The 18559-nt window shown below is 43.3% G+C and overlaps 1 protein-coding gene across 4 annotated transcripts in view; it reads left to right on the top strand.

Moving 5' to 3' along the window:
- RUNX2 (RUNX family transcription factor 2) overlaps window positions 1-18559 on the top strand; it is a 228361-nt gene that overhangs the window by 117998 nt on the left and 91804 nt on the right. For 3 of the 4 annotated variants that reach the window (XM_082049026.1, XM_082049027.1, XM_082049029.1), the window contains 2 exons: window positions 853-1026; window positions 11271-11432. In XM_082049026.1, coding sequence (XP_081905152.1) covers window positions 853-1026; window positions 11271-11432 — 336 coding nt within the window. The remainder of the gene's footprint in view (window positions 1-852; window positions 1027-11270; window positions 11433-18559) is intronic. The other variant, XM_082049028.1, reaches the window with a different exon arrangement.

Here is an 18559-nt window from a genome sequence, read left to right as displayed (position 1 = left end):
AGCAGAAGTACAACAGAGAAGAAATGCCTTTACTCTTCAAACATCTCAATGACAATATGAGCTGTGCCGCTTGGGGCATTGTGTTGCTTTTGCCATTATTTTTTGACAACTGAGCACCCATAAATGAGTGTTCCCAATGTGGCCATACAGCACAATGGCAGTTAGCCTGGTTTTGGGGAGAGAAATGGGAGATGTGAGGAAGGCTGACCATGCAGTGGAGTGTAGGACCCAGCCTTGGCCAGCTGCTTTGAAGGTTTTGTTTGTAATAACTGCTCTTCTCAAATAACAGTGACTATTTACCTTTTGGAAAATCTCCCAGCAGAATGAAAACTAATGACTAACTGTGACAGAGTTAAAATAAAATAAAGTAATAATTAAAAAAAAAAAAAGAAAAAAGAAAAGCTTTCATTTTCTGAGCAAAAATCCACAAAGCATAAACCAGGATTGGAATAATTGTCCCACTTGATAACATGTATTAATACTTACATATGAGGCTTGCTTTTGGAAAAGAAGTTTGCCCCTTTAACTACCCAGTGTAGTTAAAGCAGCAAAAAAAAACCCAAAAAAGACATTATGTGGGTGTCCTCTTAAGTGCTTCTTTTGATCCAAATTGCAACATGTTGCACATCTGTATGGTCACAGTCCTACTTGATAAGGGTTTCAGTAGCACAATTATGTCCAAAGTACAAGACCCGCAGCCAATATTGCTGTGTTATTGGGGGTAGCTGAGATACAAGTCCATTAAGTCTAATAACAGGTCCTTAGAGACCATTTGGGGGATTTTTTTTTTGGGTGTGTTAAATTACTAAATCCTGTTATTAACGCTTTTATTTTATGATTTGCTGTTTCCAGGGCACAGACAGAAGCTTGATGACTCTAAACCTAGTTTGTTCTCTGAACGCCTCAGTGATTTAGGGCGCATTCCTCATCCCAGTATGAGAGTAGGGGTCCCGACCCAGAGCCCACGGCCCTCTCTGAACTCTGCACCAAGTCCTTTTAATCCACAAGGACAGAGTCAGATTACAGGTAAGAGACAGAACCATAGGTTTGACTTGCACAGGCAATAGTAGTAATTGCTTATGGATATTTGTGTCTCAACTGCAGTAAAAGAGGCTGTTACAGAGTGTGAAATTTGTTCCAAGCAAAGCTAGGTGGGAAGTGGATTTTTCTATAGTGTTTGAAGCTGAAAATGTATTTTGTTTTTTTATTTATTTTTGGGGTTTTTTTTGCCATAAGTTTAAAATAGTCAATCTGGGTAAACTGAGTAGGAATCTGGTGAAATTCTACCTGCCACATTGCTCTGCCTCATCCTTCCTATGTGTAATCGTACATATTAGTGCATATTAGAATGGACATTTTCTTCAGCCTTTTTATTTTGCAGTGGTGTTGAGGGAAGCGACAGCACTTAACCGTCTTTCTATCAGAATAATAATACAATCTTCTCTCATGGCCAGTGCTGACCACTGTTGAGACAGTTAGAGTTGAGAGTTGGGGTTGTTCAGCCTGGAGAAGAGAAGGCTCCAGGGAGACCTTATTGCGGCCTTTCCATACTTAAAAGGGGCCAATAAGAAAGATGGAGACAGACATTTTAGCAGGGCCTGTTGTGATAGGACAAGGGGTGATGGTTTTAAACTAAAGGAGGGGAGATTCAAGCCACATGAGGAAGAAATTTTTTACAATGAGGGTGGTGAAACACTGTCCCAGGTTGCCCAGAGAGGTGGTGGATGCCCCATCCCTGGAGACATCCCAGGCCAGGCTGAACGGGGCTCTGAGCAACCTGATCTGGGTGAAGATGTCCCTGCTCATGGCAGGGGTGGGACTGGATGAGCTTTGAAGGTCCCTCCCAACCCAAACTATTCTGTGATTCGATGATTAAACAAACTGGGTTATGGAGAAATCGCTTGTGAGGGTTGTATGCAACATTTATGATTGCATGCTGAGAGACACATTTCATTGTGCCGAGAGAAATCATAAAGTACCATGTGTCACAGATTATAAGACTGAAGCGAGACGTTTAACTGCAGCTATGCCAGACGTTTGCAGTGAAACTGTGAAGCCTACAAAATAAACCAATTTTGACATTTTTCTAAATTCAGAGCTGGTTACATTTTCCAAAAGAGTTTCACAACAATCTCTACCTAATTTTGGCCATTCTACACTCAAAACTTGTGTTGACGTATTTGTGTTTATCAAGGGTGTGAAGAGGTGTTGCCCCTGACCAATTCACTTGCTAGAACTCCTGGAGAACTTCACTTGGATGCAAGTCCGTTCAAATAACTCTTGGCTCAATTTACTAGACCAGTTTAAAAGTCCGTTTTGCTGCTATAGTTGCATCTATATCAGGAGACCTTTGCCAATGTTATATACCAGTATTCCTTCACGAGTAAAGCACTCCTGGTATAGACATAGTCTTTGAGTCAACCTAGGAAGATTTCTGGTTTCATGTTTCAAGTGGTTTTGACATGATACCAGCTGAAACTTAGCGGTTTTAACAAAGTGTTGTGGCTTTCTTCTTCTTTCTTTTTCTTCTTTCTTAACTTCAACTGGTTTATTAATTTGCAGTAAGAAAGAGAAGTGGGTTAATTTGAGCCCAAAGCACTCAGAAATTAAAAAAATGTTCCCATGAGCTGTGGCAAAGTTCTCCTAGATTTAGAAGTCTAGCTGTAACTAGTGTAAAATGTTTGTAATGTATTAAATATGTCAATAGTACTCATTAGACAGTACCTGCTGCCCACCAGCTTCCCAGAGCAGATATTTTGGCTCTGCTTAGTGTTTTATTAGTTGGACATGAATGAAATCAGGGCTCTTATGTACATCATTTTCTGGGTAAGAACTGCCAAATTAAAACCCAAAATTTTTTCTAAGGTACTGTCTCGTGTCTGGCAGTGTCTGGGGACATAATTCCTAAGAAAGCAGAGGGAAAATCTGGGGCTATAATCAGCTTTTCTCCTTTTTCCTTGTGCCTCCATAGTTTACCTGTTGTGCAACACTATATCTAGGAATGAAGGAGGGTGAAATTCTTCCCGACCCCATCTGGTGATCAGCTTATGCCCTGAAGCATGAGAACTGAGATCCCCTTGTAATTTTCTTCCTAGCTAAGTGTAACCTCATATGCTGCTCTCATTCACATAAATGCCTCCTGTAGAAAATGTTCTGCTGGGCTTGATTAATAGAGTACTTCTATGCCTCGTTATGAATCAGCAGCAGCATTTACAGATTCGGGAGGTGAAAACTTCAGATGAGCTTTAAATAAGCCTGACTGGAAACAAAGCTGTGGAGCATTCGTTGCCTTCTCTGCAAATTTAAGAGCCAGCAGTTCGAAGTACCCGCTGAGACTTCTCATAGGATCATAGAATGTCCTGAGTTGGAAGGGACCTACAAGGATCATCGAGTCCAACTCCTGTCCCTGTGTCTCAGCTTCATCGAGAGAGGGAATATGTGGTGCTGGTAGGGCAGAAGGAGGTGGGCCAAACCAAGGAAGCCAGGCTGACTTTCCCATCTATTGTGGATTATGTGCTTTTCTTTCTGGATAAACTCACTGTCATGGGATACTTTAGAACCCCAAATTACTCTAATTTCCCCCAAATCAGTGAGGACTCGGCTGCTTATTAAAGTTTGCAGTGAATATGGGTCTGTACTGTAGTTTGATACAGTATTTGCCATGGTGTTCCTCACCCTTGTCTCCTCCTCAATGTAAAAAAAGCCAAACACCCAGCCCTAAAAGCTTTCTGGTAGCCCTCTAATTTAATAAGGTGATTAGCGTGAGCATCTTACATCGGTGAGAAGTCTGTGAATTGTGCTGGCTTCCCCACAAGGCTTTTCGGTGCTCTTCGGGACATGGATTGTAATCTGTAAAGCTCTCCATGCTTTGTTGTTCCACCAAAATGCTGGGATGCTTTTTGCGGACAGTCCGTCGAGTTCTTCTGGGATGAATGGGTGCTTGTGGCCACACGGACCATGCCAATGAGAGACAAAGTTGATGCCACAGACAAGGTACCTCTTTGATCAGGTGTTAGGTGACCAGGGGAAGTTGCTAAATGTTCTCCTACTTGGTGTGGCCGTAGAGAGTGAGCTGTTGGGGCTGTCCATTTCCACCAGTTTCCTTGTTGTGGTGAGATATTCAATGGGAATTACTCACTGGCTTCTTAACATGGTCACTAGGCTGGTATGGGTTGGGTATATATTAAAAGGAGAACAGACCCTTGTACAAAAATCGGGGATTTTTTTATTACCTTTATTGGAATTAACCAAGCATTCCTTTAGAAGTACCTTTGTTTCTTAATCTTTTAGTATAGTAATTTAGGGAAAATAATTAATTCCTAATAACTTTCACAGTAAATACTGGTTTCCTATGACAAAATCCATATTGTTGCTGGTAAGCACATAAACTGGTTTTGTTTCGTTCCACTTGAGGTCTTGCATAGCTATTGCATGATTAAACAGAAATAATATTTAAAGCCTGGCTGGCCCACACCTGAGCCTGAAAGAACTCAGCACTTTGGGGTTCACTCTTATATTTCTTTTCTCTGTCTGGGTTGTGTTTGTTTTCCTAAAGTATCAGCGTATGGGTTTTACAAATCACGGCACAGTCCTGAGCCTACCGCAGGTCTGGGCTGTGGCAGTACAAGGCACAGGGTTGCCCTTATTCAACATGGCATTTTAACTAGGATTCTGCAAAAGCAACATCGAAGGGTCATTAAAAAACAAATCATCCAATAAGTAGATGCCTTTGCTGAGGAAATGCAGATTCAATTTGAACCCCGCTTGCTGCCCGTAAATCAGGAATCCTGTCTGTTCACATTTGGATACTGGTATATTTGCCTTCTTTTTTTTTCCTAACGGCACTTGCACAACTTGCTCACGTATCTGATTACATTCCCATTCAGACACAGAGCTGTTGCATTGGTAGTTCAGTATGAAACGAAGAAAACTGTTGTTTTTTTCTGAAATGCAACTGGGGAGGATTAGCTTCTATCGGCTGGGAAAAGCCATGAGAGTAATGGCAGGAATGTGATGGGGGCCAGGACCCTGTCAGCCTCGCTAGGGGGGGCTGCAAAGTGGGGGTTACGTGAAGTTTCATGCTCCATCACCACTGAGGCACCATCTGATCTACAGGCAACCTGTGACTTCAGTCACAGAAATAACAGAACTCAAAAGCAGGTCCCAAGGTCATGCTTCCATTTCTTATCATTTTTTAGGGTTGTAGAAAGCAGATTTAAAGGGTTCAGAGGTGACTTACCTGGAAGCTGGTGGGGGGACCTATCTCCATTGGCAGGCAGGGACTGTTTTCAGGGGTGGTATAAACTGAGTCTGCTGGGAAAATCATGGGCAGAAAGGTCCTTCAGCTGTCAGGTGGAGGATGAGGATGGTACCAGCTGGTCCTCCTTAATTCCTCCGTTCAGGACTTTGCAGCATCTGCCTTAAAGACCAGTATCTGTTCTCCAAGACCATCAGCCACAGGACACATTTGAAACAGAAACTGTGCAACTGTTATTAGACCAGCAGAATGCAAATGCCATGCCAGAGGTTGGCTGTGTTTTACCTGGGACCAGCACCACCATGAAGTATTCACCAGTTTGTAGCTGGTGCATATCAACCAGAGACATGGTTGCCTGGAACAGGTCATTTAGAAACACCCCAATGATTGACTTACAGAATAAATTAAGCCTTCAGCCCCATGTAACATGGAATATAAGCTGCAAGACTCCACGGGTGAGGTGGTGGTGTTGGGATTTCTGCTGCCGTGAGCACGAGGGTGGCTGCAGTCTGCTGGATTTTATACAAACTGGTTGCATCCTTCAGGCAACTGGTGAGTTGCCATTGTGAACCTCCACTTGGTAAAGCTTGTGTCCCTCCTACTAAAGTATTCATTTAACTTTGCACACCCCCCCACGCCTTTACAATTTAGTTGCCCTACTGGCACGGCTTGTTCAGTTTATTTTCTTTTTCTTTTAGAAATGTGACTGTTGGGGGGAGGGGGCTGGGAGAAGAAATGGGTTTAGAGGTTCTTTAAGCCAAAATCTGGTCTCAATTATGCTTGTGTCCATTGGGTGTAACTCCATTGGATTTGACTTCATAGATTGAACTGGGCAACCCGGATCAAGCCCTGGGCTTTCAAAGATGCCTAAGAAATAGTCAGAGAAGAGGAGGTTGCATTTTTGTTGTTGTTGTTTTGCTGGGGGGGATGATGTTACAACAATAGTTGGGTTACTCATGCAGAAAGTCATCTTGGCTTCGTTAAGATCAACAAGTGAGGATATTTGCTTAACTGTTTACCAAAGATAGCTCCAGACAGCTTGATTTTTAGTGTTGGCAGTAGCACTAATACAATAAGCAGCAGCCAGTGCTAGAGCTGATGGCTGGATTTAAATGAGAGTGGGTTTGCAAAGCACATGTGATGTTGGGCTGTTATAGACAGTACACCCAGGAGCTGTGAGCCTGTGATCATGCTCTGATCATGTAACTCAGCTTGAGAAATGGGAAATCATTTTTTTCTTCTATAGGAAATCTCTGTGTTCTTCATAATCCAGTGCCAAAGCAATGGAAAAGCTCATTCTTCAGGGCTATATATATTTCATTTTTCTTCTCTCCATTGACACTTCAGAACATTTGCATTGAAGGAAGTCACATTGCTGGAGAGCCAATGTCATTGGTGGGAGAATGGTTCACTGTTGGTTTTTTTTTTTTTTTTTTAATATAGTGCACCCAATCTTAGACTGATTTTTAAAACCACTTATTGTCCATTAAGCATCAGTTCCATTGTCCATTGATTCAGTCAATCACAGACCACATGAGTCAGGAACCGTCTGTCCCTCTCCCTGACTGTGTGTGTGGCAGTAAAACCTAGACACAAAATAATTTGCAATACTCAATATTTTCCTGCTTCGGCGAGGTTTATCTGGCAGTGCAAACAGGATGGAGTTGTTTGTGCACTAGTTTAGACCTCTCCCTGCTGACTTGTTTCAGCCGAGCTGTGCCCAGGGTTTCTTTGCATACGCACGATATGCCCCATTGTGAATGAATATGCTGAAAGCCGCACTTTTCTTCACACCCACGCAGGCGTAACAGAGATGTTTACAAAAGGACTGCTCTTAGTAATCACTCCAAAATTTTCAAGTGCAAATGCCAACTCAGAGTGGCCGTCTGCTTCCTTTTTTGTTGTTAAATGTTCTGCTGGCCTTTCCCTATGGCTGATGTATGGGAAGGTGGGGGCTTTCTCCCAAGCTGTTCCATGTATTTTTGTATTATTATAGCATTTTCTCTTGCTTTTGTGGGATTCCTTTAGGCAGGAATCCACATTCACTCTGCCTCAAAGCTGTGGGGTTTCTCATCTGTTCTGGACTTTTCATGGTTGGGAAGATGTGCCGTGCCCACAGAGCACATGGTGCTTTGAGCGATGGCACAAAACCCCAGGCCCACAGGGACCTGGTGGACATGCACAAGCCCACCAGCTGGAGCAAAAGGGAAAGCTGTTTTCTGGTGTAGTATGCCAAGGAAAAACTCTCATAAATCTGCCTGTAGCTTCTTCCCTGCTGGTATGTGCTAAATAGCCACTCAACCCCTTCCGTGACCAAGCTAGAAGGTGACCCTCCTAAGGACATCATTGTGTTTTCCTCAGACGCATCTGTGTGGATCTGCCCTGAAAGTGCTTTCCTGGCAGATGGCACCACCACTCCCAGCACCCTCCTTGTCCCCAGGAGGTTTGATTTGGTGGTGTGTGGGACCAGAAAAGATGGGCTGGTTGAGCTTCAGTGGCTGAGGTCTCTGCTCCAGCAGTGTTGCAGGTGGGAGCGAAGGGTGCCACGTGAGACCCAGCTGCATGTCCACCTTCGAGGACTAGATGGGTCAACATTTTTGTTGGGGGATTGGGCAATACTGCCAACCAGCAACATTTACCCTGTGGACCAGAAGGTCACCTTTACTTGGGAAGGTGAGGGTGTTTCACTGCTCTCTTCTCACATGTCCACACAAACTTTGGCCAGTGTCAGTGAGCAGAGGCTGGTTTTAGGGCATTTGCTCCAGGATCTTGTGAAACTTGTATCCTCAGTGTCCTAACAGACCAAAGATAATGCTTGAAGACAGCCAGCCCCAGGACAAAATTCCACACCCTGCCTTGACTGTGACTTCAGCCATGTCTTAGTGTGGAGGAACCACAGTGATCCTCTAGCCTGGGGTACTGTGCTTCTACTCAGTCGCTGAGGTCTGATGCATCACCTGCTGTTAAATTTTGTTAAGGATTTTCCCTGAGAAGACATGGTCTCATTTCCCTAGAGTTAAGTTTGGACTCTAGCTTCAGAGGGGCTCAGTTTTGCACTTCCATATCTGGGTCAAAAGCTTCCAACCTAGACTGCATTTTGTGAACGAGGTACTCAGAGAGTGCCTGCACCAGAACAAAATGTCCAGCTAAATATGCAATAAATCATTACTGTCTTTATATAGAAATTGCATCAAATGGAAGTTGGATGAGTTATCCAAATCCAACAGATCTGCTTCAGAATCACGGAATCACAGAATGTCAGGGATTGGAAGCGACCTCAAAAGCTCATCCAGTGCAATCCCCCCATGGAGCAGGAACACCCAGATGAGGTTACACAGGAAGGTGTCCAGGCGGGTTTGAATGTCTCCAGAGTAGGAGACTCCACAACCCCCCCGGGCAGCCTGTTCAGTGTCTGTCACCCTCACTGAGAAGAAGTTTCTTCTCAAATTTGCTTCAGGGCCAGAAGCAGTTAAGTCACAGCACAGTGTCTTCACTAACAGTCCGTCCTCTTTTTCCTCTTTCTCTAAAATATTTCATAGTTTAAAATCTCACAGTATTGGACTTGTGGAGAGCTGAAATCCTATCTATCTATCTATCTATCTATCTATCTATCTATCTATCTATCTATCTATCTATCTACACATAGGTATATATATAAAAGAAACCCAGTATTGCGGCTCTGAGTTTGGGATGAGCTATAGAAGCCATGTATAAATTTAAGCTAGATGTCTTAAGAATATATTATATGCTTTTGGATCAGCTGGTAGTCCATCCAACCTCATATTCTGCTTCTGACAATGTAGTATGAGATGTTGCTTCGAAGGCCACATGAGCCTTGGACCACTTTGGCCATTCGTCCTTGTGTCCAAACAGACGTTCACACTTGTGGGGTTAAGGTTGTGAGGTGTAAAATCAAGTCTAGTGTGGGTATTCGAAGTGGTGAGGGTGCCAGAGATGCTCAAGAACTTGTCATGCCATGAGGATTGCCCTACCAGAAGTGCCATGAAACTCCATAAGGCAGCTACTTTCCTGAGGTTTTCACCATCATAGACCAAAATCCTGTGAAAACATCCTCTGCTGTGATTTTTTTTCTTCCCTAGCCTTTACCTGCTGTATAATTTCCTTCCAGTATTGGAGCTGACCTAAAACCAAAACTTTAAGGGACTCTGTTTTGAATTCGGAAGCAGAGATTGAAAAGCTCTTGGAGTTTGAAGGAGCTTGGATTTGAGATTGTGCTCCTGACACATCATTAATTTCAAGATTGTTTTCCCAGCAAGCCTAGGCTTTCCATTCCCAGTTGAAGATCATTTACCATTAACTGAATGGTGAATTATAGTAGTGGAATGAGGCAGAGAAATATGTCGATATCAGATATAACAACAAGCAGTCAGTCAGATTTGAACCTGTGCCAATCTATACAACCCTAGCCTTGAAATTGTTAAAACAAAGAAGTTCATTACATTTAATGATCAAGTGTCCTTCGGATTTCTGAGGAGTTTATGTTAACCATTTATATTACTCAGGTCTGATATAAATGGCAAGGAAAATCCTCTTAAAATTAAATGGGAAAGTTGCGGGTTTTCATATATATCTATATAGTTATTTTGCTTCAAGGAAGTATCTGCTTTCCAGACATCTCTTCAAACAAATCATGTCTGAACAGAAAAAATAAACAAGGAATAGCTGAAACTACAAGGTTTGCTCTGTGGAAGAGCAAGGGAAGGAGTTAAAAAAAAAAAGAAGAAAAAAGGTTGGATTTCCTGAAAAAGTGCCTTTGCTTACACCATGTGGCTATCACATTGCTGTCTGCAAAGTAGGGCCTTAGCACAGTGCTCTGGTGTAGCAGGTTCTCCAAACTGAGTGGACCTGATGTGCTTCATGGAAAATATTGAGGAGGATTTGGAGGCATGTGCTACAATTTCTATGAGTCAGTTCAGAGACAGTTTTCTGTTTATTGTGCAGGGCCCAAAACAAACTTCGGGGTGGAAAGTGCTTTGCTTTATCAATCTAAAGAAAAAAAGTAATAATTTATGAGGCTCTCAGTGGTATCTTTGTCACCAGATATTAACTGAGAGCAAATGGTTTATAAATCTGATCACCAGTGACTAAAACTAGGTCTGCCTCTCTCTCATTCAGTGCAATTCACCAGTGCTTCAGCAAAAAATAAGCTATTCATCCTTAAAATAGGATAGAGGTTGTGGAGTCTCTTTCTCTGGAGACATTCGAACCCACCTGGACACATTCCTGTGTGATTTGCTCTGGTGAACCTGCCTTAGCAGGTGGGTTGGACTGGATGATCTCCAGAGGTCCCTTCCAACCCCAACCAGTCTAGGATTTTGTGAAAATAATTTCCTCCACAGTGAGCTGTAGCAAGTACATCAAAAGGCATCATTAGCTTCCAATAGTTATCCCAAACCTTTTGGTTTCATATTGTTCTAATTGAGGTGACTGAAGGTAATTGGGCCAGCATCCAAATGTGCCATTTTTGGACGAGTGCTGATAAGATTAATGACATTTTCCTTCTTGGGTAGTGTTTTCAGCACTGAAAACACTTCTGTGTAGTGTTTGAACTGGATAGCAACTTGATAGGCATACCAAGTGCTGGCTGTAGAGTCTCCGCACCTCTCAAGTCCACTTCTTAAACTTGGACCAGGGTCTCATACTTGCTGATTGCTTATCTGTCTGAATCCATGAAGACTGGCGAGTCTTGGTATAACACGCTGTTAAGCCTGGGCGAGAGACACCAGAAATTTTGGAGCACAGCTGCTAGATCTTTTAAAACTTTGCTCACTGCTCTGTTAATTTCCCCCAAAAATTGTTATGGAAGGGGAAATGCGGAGAGCAAGGCTTGAAGGGGTTCCGTTCTAGAGGAGCAGGTTGTGTTTCATTGCATTCTCATTCCTTATAGCACTGATGTATGTATGTTCAGTAAACCTCTCTCTGACAATTAGGCTGTTGATGCACTAAAATTCTTCTTCCTTTTTAAAAAATGTTCTTGTTTGTTTTCCCCTAGACCCCAGGCAGGCGCAGTCATCCCCGCCGTGGTCCTATGACCAGTCTTATCCATCCTACTTGAGCCAGATGACTTCACCATCCATTCACTCCACGACTCCCCTGTCCTCCACTCGAGGGACAGGACTTCCAGCCATCACCGATGTGCCCAGACGCCTCTCAGGTAAAGACCATGTTTTGCCTAAAAGAATTATGGAGATAAGGAACAGGACTGGCAGATGCTGCCTCCGTGGCCTCAGACAAACCTTAATAAGAAGAGCGAAGCTCACTTGGTGATACAGGGTAACTGCACGGTGGGCAGGGGGTCAAAGTCCTTTATTTTTTTTTAAGTGGAAGAGCTGCTGTGTTGCTCTGAGCATGTATCATTTGAATGTGCCTAGGTCCACTTCAGATCAGACTATTTTTTAATTGTGAACCTGATTCTATGAACAAATTTTCTCCTTTTTTTTTCCTCCTATAAGAGGATGTTCACTTGCATGTTTTAATGTAATTGTGATATTCTCTATTTTTTGGTGCTTTACTTTTGTGGTGTGAGTGATGTTAGGCATCCTGACAGATAGGTGCCTTTAATTCTTCAGTAGTAAAGGCTAAGGTTCATTCTCCTGCATTTCAATCCAGTAGCTTAAGAAAGCCTGTTTCCTTAGTCAATGTGTACTTAAGATGTCTATCAGAAACTAGCTGAGTCACTTTAGGGTAAAGATTGGACAAATTGTGCTTTGGAAGAATGCAGGAGAGAAGAAATATGTTTAGGAGCACAGACAAGTGAGCAGCGAGGAACTGAGACTTTTTTTTTTTTATGAAACAAATGTACATTTACATACTGTGCAATTCATGTCTAATGGTCTCAGTGATAAAACCATCTGTGTGAAGTAATCTGATTGCCCCAAAGTAAGATAGAGCCTGTCATGGCACACAGTCACCTTGTACATCTTGCCAAAAATGAGGAACCTTAGGGAAGGGAGGCTCAGTATTAAAACTCCAACCTTGCAAGTGTGGAAATATTAGCAGCGTACGCCAAGAAAGCATGTGTAATGTAAAGAAAGTCTTTATGATTCATTAATGAAAACCAAAGAATCAGTCTTATTACATCTACTTTTTGCATGTTTGCAAGATATTATTATAATCTTGGGTGCTGCTGCCATACACCTGTTTGACTCGCAGCCAGGTGAATTTCTTGCCGTCGTGTTTTTCGTGTTTTCCCTTTCCACCAAGCTCATAGCGCTGGAAATGTTGATCACTCCACTGAGCTGCATCACTGACAAGCTGAACTTCAGCCAGCAGGCCTGTAGGATTTGATTAGCATAGACTCCTTGATTTCTTTCATCTTGAGGGAGGGAAGCTTTGTTTCTCAAACAAACATCTGCAAAAAAAACCAACCCTCTGCGGTCCTAGCGCGCTCTGCCTTCTCAGAGATGCCAAACAGCCCTATGTGGGCTGTGGGTTGGAGGGCAGTGGAGCAGGTTCCTGCGGGCTCTCCGTGCAACGCGCTGACTTCGTTCGAAAAAACTTGATGGGCTTGATGCTGAGGAAATGCTTTGTGTGGCCCCAAACAGGTTCCCTTTGAGTCGGAGCCTCCCGATGGTCTGTGTTGTTGGTTATTTTTGCAATTGTGCCCCCAGCAATACCTCCAGGAGAGGCTCGGCTGGGACCTCGGCAGCTGTAGCACTGAGTACTTGCCCTGCAGCCCTTGTCTGTGTGTACTCAGACGTGAGCGCCTGGCATGTGGGCACAGGCAGAATGACTAAAAGACCCGTCTGTGTACATTGTGTGGCCGCGGACTGAACTTTTCTGCTGTACTCTACAGTCGGTTGCTTTCACGCTCCTTGCCCTTCATCTTCTGGGGGCTCGACTGACGCCTCTGCAATGCTCTTACCTTTTCCCAGAGCGGGGAACTTGCTTCCAGTTAGATTCAAGATTGGAAAAGGGGACTTTGATCTCCCACAAGTGCCAGAGGTTGTCTGCAGTGTTTCCTCATGTTCAGAAATACAGAACAGTGTTCCTGGGTGGAGGACGAACTCTGATGCTCAGGCTGCAAGGAGACACGTTGCAGCCCCAGCTGCAAACCCTGAGGTTTCTCTCAAGGGTTTCTACCGAGCAGTGCCACACGGAGAGAGGGCAGGGTCTGATTTACACAGGAAAGTGTGTAAATAAATAGAGAGAAAAATACAAGTTTAGAACTGCTCATTGCAGCAACGAGTTAATCTCTCGCACACGGAGAAACATGACTCTCCACTCAGTTGACACATCTTCCAGAGGAGAACAGAGCTTTGATGGGTGTAAAAATACCTGCTAAGAAACACTAAAAATGTTAGAAAACTTCAGGCACCTCCAGTGCTTGAGGGAGAAATTAGAGTTTTACAAGGCCTTGAATAAAAACAAACTTTGCTTCCCAATACAGTGGCAGAAATCTGATTATCAAGGCTCTTAAAAGTATACAAGGTAATTTTAATGAATGCCACATTTACTGCCTGTTGCTTAACATCATGCAGGAGGAAGAACGGGTAGAACTTCTCCCTTAGGCCTTGGATGTCACGCCCACAGGCCTTCCTACCTGCCTCAATTTCACACCACCCAGCCTTTCCACAGCCCTCCATGGCTTTGCATAGACCACTGCTGAAGTTGTGCTCACCCAGACGTTGAAAATCTACCATCTAATAAAGCAGTGTGTCCTTCAGAAGAGCAGTTCCTGGTTGTATTGTCAGTGGCAACTCTCAAGAGCTATTTTTGCTGGTACTCCCATGACCAGAAACACATCCATGGCCAAAACAATGGTGTTCCTCCTCTTCCTGAGATGGGGACATCTCTTGGTGATGAGGACAACTGTGTTCCCATCATAGATTAGGCTGAGGATCAAAAAAGGCTTGGGGCTGTAGGACAGGAGGTGACGGGAGAATGCCACAGCAGTTCATGCAATTCTCCATCCATGAGAGAGGGGAAAAGGGCACCAGGCTGCAACCCCGAGGAGTCATTGGGGCTGAACTGGTCCTGTCAGCGTCTAGACTGATTTCTTTGCACAACTGAAACATTTGCATGAATGCTGCAGACACGTGCAAATGAGTGCCTGCAGCTGGCAAACTTCAAATATTCACCTTTTATTCTCCAAATGGGTACTAGTGCTGTATTTGCAGCGTGGTACAACTAACTAACGATGTGTCACACATATTTGAGCAGTAATCAACAGCAGTAGCTGAAAAGTGAAGCAAAAGAATATTACCTGGCATCACTCATGCAGCTTTTCAACCAGTGATCTCTCTGGTGCACAAGTCTCATGTTCATATCAATAATAAATAAAAAATAAGCTCACGAGGCCATGCAACTGACTTACCTTATTGCACCAGCTCAGTCATAAAAAGAGCAGGATTCCCCATATTTTATTAAAATATCTGTCTGCTCAGACTTCCCCAGAAGACAGTGAAAGTTGGTGGCCCAGCAGATTAATATTCTTAATTAAATAATATTGTAGTGGAAACCATGGGAATATAAGAGCATGGTCATTTTAGAGAGAGTTTTGCCTGAGGGACATAGTCTTATTACGTGATTCATAGTGAGTGCACTCAGTCTTAGTGTCCTATGCATAACCAAAGTGCATGTGGGATGGGGAGCGTGTCTATTATGTAATTAATGTATATGATTCATATAAATACACATCACAGCCGTTGTACATCAAGCTGTGGGACTGATCCAGCAAGTCCTCAGCACATGCAAGGTTCAGAGCAGGGAGTACAGGTCGGGTTGTTCCTGCAGTCACAAGAGGTCTACAGATGTACAGGTAGAGATGTCCCCAGGGTGGATGTCCATATCTGAGACAGCTACCCTCAGCTCCCTCTTGAGTGAGTGAGGATGAACTGGCATTTGCAGGACCTGACTGGTTTGCAGATGAGCTTTACTGGTTGCTGGCAATGCCTTGGGAGAGCCTGTTTCTCTCCACAGGCTCTAAAGCAAGCCCAGGTGAGTAGTTCAGGTACAGGCACGTCTGATCTGATAGTCTGCCTTTGGTGAGGTGGTTTAAGAGATGATTGAACTGTCCCATAAACATATCCATATCACAGCCTTGTTACACTTCAGTCTTGGTTTAACCCAGCCATGGTCTGCCTCGCCCTGCCCTCTACCTGCTTGCAATGGCAGGGTTCAAGCTTGAGTTTAATTTTATTGAGAATACTCCTGAGAAGGAACGTGAAGAGACTTCTCCTTCCCCTGCACTTTTCCTGAACCTTCTGCCTAAACACCAGTCTCTTGCTTTTTGTGAAGTCAAGGCCTTAAGATACTCCAAGTCCTGCAAGGGTAACATGAACATGTTCAGCACTGGCTGTGGAAGAGCCTGTCCTACACAACTGTGTTTGACAAGCACCTATATGACAAAGGAGAAAATTAAAACTAAAGGTAAATAGTGGGACAAATCACCAAACCTACCTCTTCCAGCCTCGGGCTCGCATTCTTCACAGACAGTTGTCAGTTGGCGATGTGGCCTCACGCCACCGTGCCCAAAGTCTCCTGTCGCATGAGTTGGAGATTCTGCAGTGTTCAGGGTGGATTTTGCTGTCTTTATATTTACTGTGTCATTGAATAGGGACACTATGAGGTAGCTGAGGGACACGCTAGGCTCAGCCTCTAAACAAAAGAAATTTGCAGACTCATTCCTCTGAACTAGAATGGCCAGAAAGGAGTATCCTAATCAATTAAATTACTGGTAGTGCTGTTAAAACACCGGTACTGTTAAATTGTCAGCAAGGTTGGTTTTGAGCAGGGTTGGCCAGCACACTCCCAAGCAGGTCCCAGACTTGGTTTGGACATGAGCAAAGTCCCAAACCCATTCCCGTCGGGAGCTTAGAGGCAGCCACCCCATCGTGGAGGCTAAAAGGATTTAAATTACAGCTGTGGCCAGACTATCCTGGCTGGATTCAGGGCCAGAAAATGGGCCCTAACCCTGGGCTGTTTGCTAGTTTGAGAGTAGCCAAACTTTCCCATTAATTTGCCTGACTGTGTAGATAATCTCCGCATCGTTTTGGATCATCCTGGACCTTCATTGGATATTGAATTTCTCCCACCTCACTAAGGGCTGGCAAGTAGAAACACAACCCTGCTAATGCCAGCTGTGCTCTGATCAGTGGCAATACTGTTCCTTTACATAATTTAATTTTCATTCTTGTAAGCCTACGAGTCTTAAAATAAAAAGAACACATATAACGGAAGCATCTCCAGCTGAACCTCTGGATTTAGTGTTTGTATGTTAATGAAAAAGTGGCTCACAGTGTCTGGCTTGTTTTTCTTGAGGTCCTGTACGGGTTGTCATCTTGGGCTTCTAACCCTGAATGTGAATTACCTTGCATTTTGCTTGATGTCACGTACTTGCATGGCCTTTATAATACGGATTTTCCTTTTTGGGGGGCAAATTTGGTCTTTGAAAATTATTAACTTTAAGAAAGACATGTTGTCTCTCTTCTTCTAGGGAGCTAAGAAAACTTTAGAGGCACTAAGTAAAACCCATGGTCATGTGAAGTAGCTATTCTTGCATCCCTTAATTGCTACGAACTTCATTAGATACTGTGGATAATAAGCACCTTTCAGGACTGGACCCTGAAGGCGTTGTTGCTGTCTCCAAAATACAATTCTTTTCCTCTTTACAAGCTCTGGGAGGGCAGCGAAAAGGTTAATACTGTGGCTATTGCCAGCAACGGCCTTGGTGTGAGCAGCTCCCGAAATGAATGAGCAGTTCACGCTTCAGCAATATTGTCTCAGGCTCTTGGCAAACCCAAGAAGCCAGCTCAGTTTCTGGTGTGCTCGCTATGCTGTGGTGTTTTTCTTGGTGACTATAACAATTTTCGCTCTGTCTTCTTTTTTCATTTTTTTAAATGGAAGCTGAAAGACTCAAGGTTGTCTCTGTCTCCATTTCTCCAAGTTAATTTTCAATGCTTTCCCTGCAAGGTGACACCGCGCTAAAGCAAAGTCAAGAACTTGGGGGAGCTCGGGTCCTCAGAAACAACACGGTCATTTTGCTGCCCTCCCTAAACTTGTAACTTGTCTTTTTTTTTTCCTCATTATTTTTCAGTGGTTCTATTTATTTTGTTTACCACAGGTTTTCCATTTTTAGTTTCCTGCCCACTTGTTGCCACCTGGGAATCTCAGCCCCTTGGCACTCGCCTGTGGGGTTTCAATAGCGGCCTCTCTGCCGAGTAGAATCTCTCATTGATATAATTGTCCCGAAGATGCGTTGCATGATCCCTACCTCAAGGACGAAGGCCAAATTTTTCTAGCGTGGGTGGCCTCAAATTAGGCACCTATACCCATATTTAGGTGGTAAAACAAGTAGGCTGATTTTCAGACGTTTGAATATTATAATGTGTGTCTTTAAGCCCTTTTCATTTACTTAAAATGGTTGTTGGGAGAGGAAATAAACAGGAAAAATGAAAGCAGAGGAAAAGAGTTTTATTCCTGAAATAAGTGATTTAAAAAATACCAAAAAGAAACAAGTGGAATGTTTTTAAACGGAATAAATTTGTTGCTGATACAGACAGGAAATAGCACACTCAAATATATGTGGATGTATAGATATATTTTTATCTGAGCCTTTTTTTTTTGCAATGTGTTTTATATTTAGGACACATATCAAGATTTGCATCTGTTTCCAGAACTTGCTGCTAACAGTTAGTAATGATGCCAAAACATACTTTAGTTCCAGCTTGAGACCAAATGATATTCAGGGCTTTTTTTTATTACTAATTTAAGGTCTGATATTAATTAAGGAAATTTTCCATAAGTGCCAGGCCTTTTCTGAAGAACTCATTAAAATTATATTAACTTAAACCGGAATCACAGTCTGAGCATGTTTTGTAATGATTATTCTTACTGACTCTGCTGGGTTTTGTAAACAGAATGCTAATTGTTAATGGGGCAACTGGGCGCTTGATTCCAGACTTCCAAAGGGCCAGATCCTTAGCCATAACCTAGATCTGTGCTCCCAATAAAGCCAATAAGCTCCTAACTGGAAGGCTGGAAGACCAAGCTCTTTGTTTCATCCTTGTGCAAAGGCGTATGATGATTTCTCCATTCCCCCGGTGGAATCGCTGTTGGTTTTCTACCTAGGATGGAGCCAGCAGTGGTGGCTGATGCAGGGCCACATGTGCCCTGGTATGGTACATCAATATAACTCCGTACTTGAAGCTCTCTGGTAGATGCAGCAAATCAGACAAGGTGATCTGGATCACTTATTTTGCCCTTTACTCTCTGTGGCCTGGAGTCTTTGTTGTACTGAATTTGGTTCGATTAATTGCACAAGCTGAATTTATGAAACAG

Source organism: Streptopelia decaocto (assembly GCF_964273445.1).
Source record: "Streptopelia decaocto genome assembly, chromosome: 3".
Taxonomy (NCBI): Eukaryota; Metazoa; Chordata; class Aves; order Columbiformes; family Columbidae; genus Streptopelia; species Streptopelia decaocto.
This window is presented reverse-complemented; position numbering and strand designations above follow the sequence as displayed.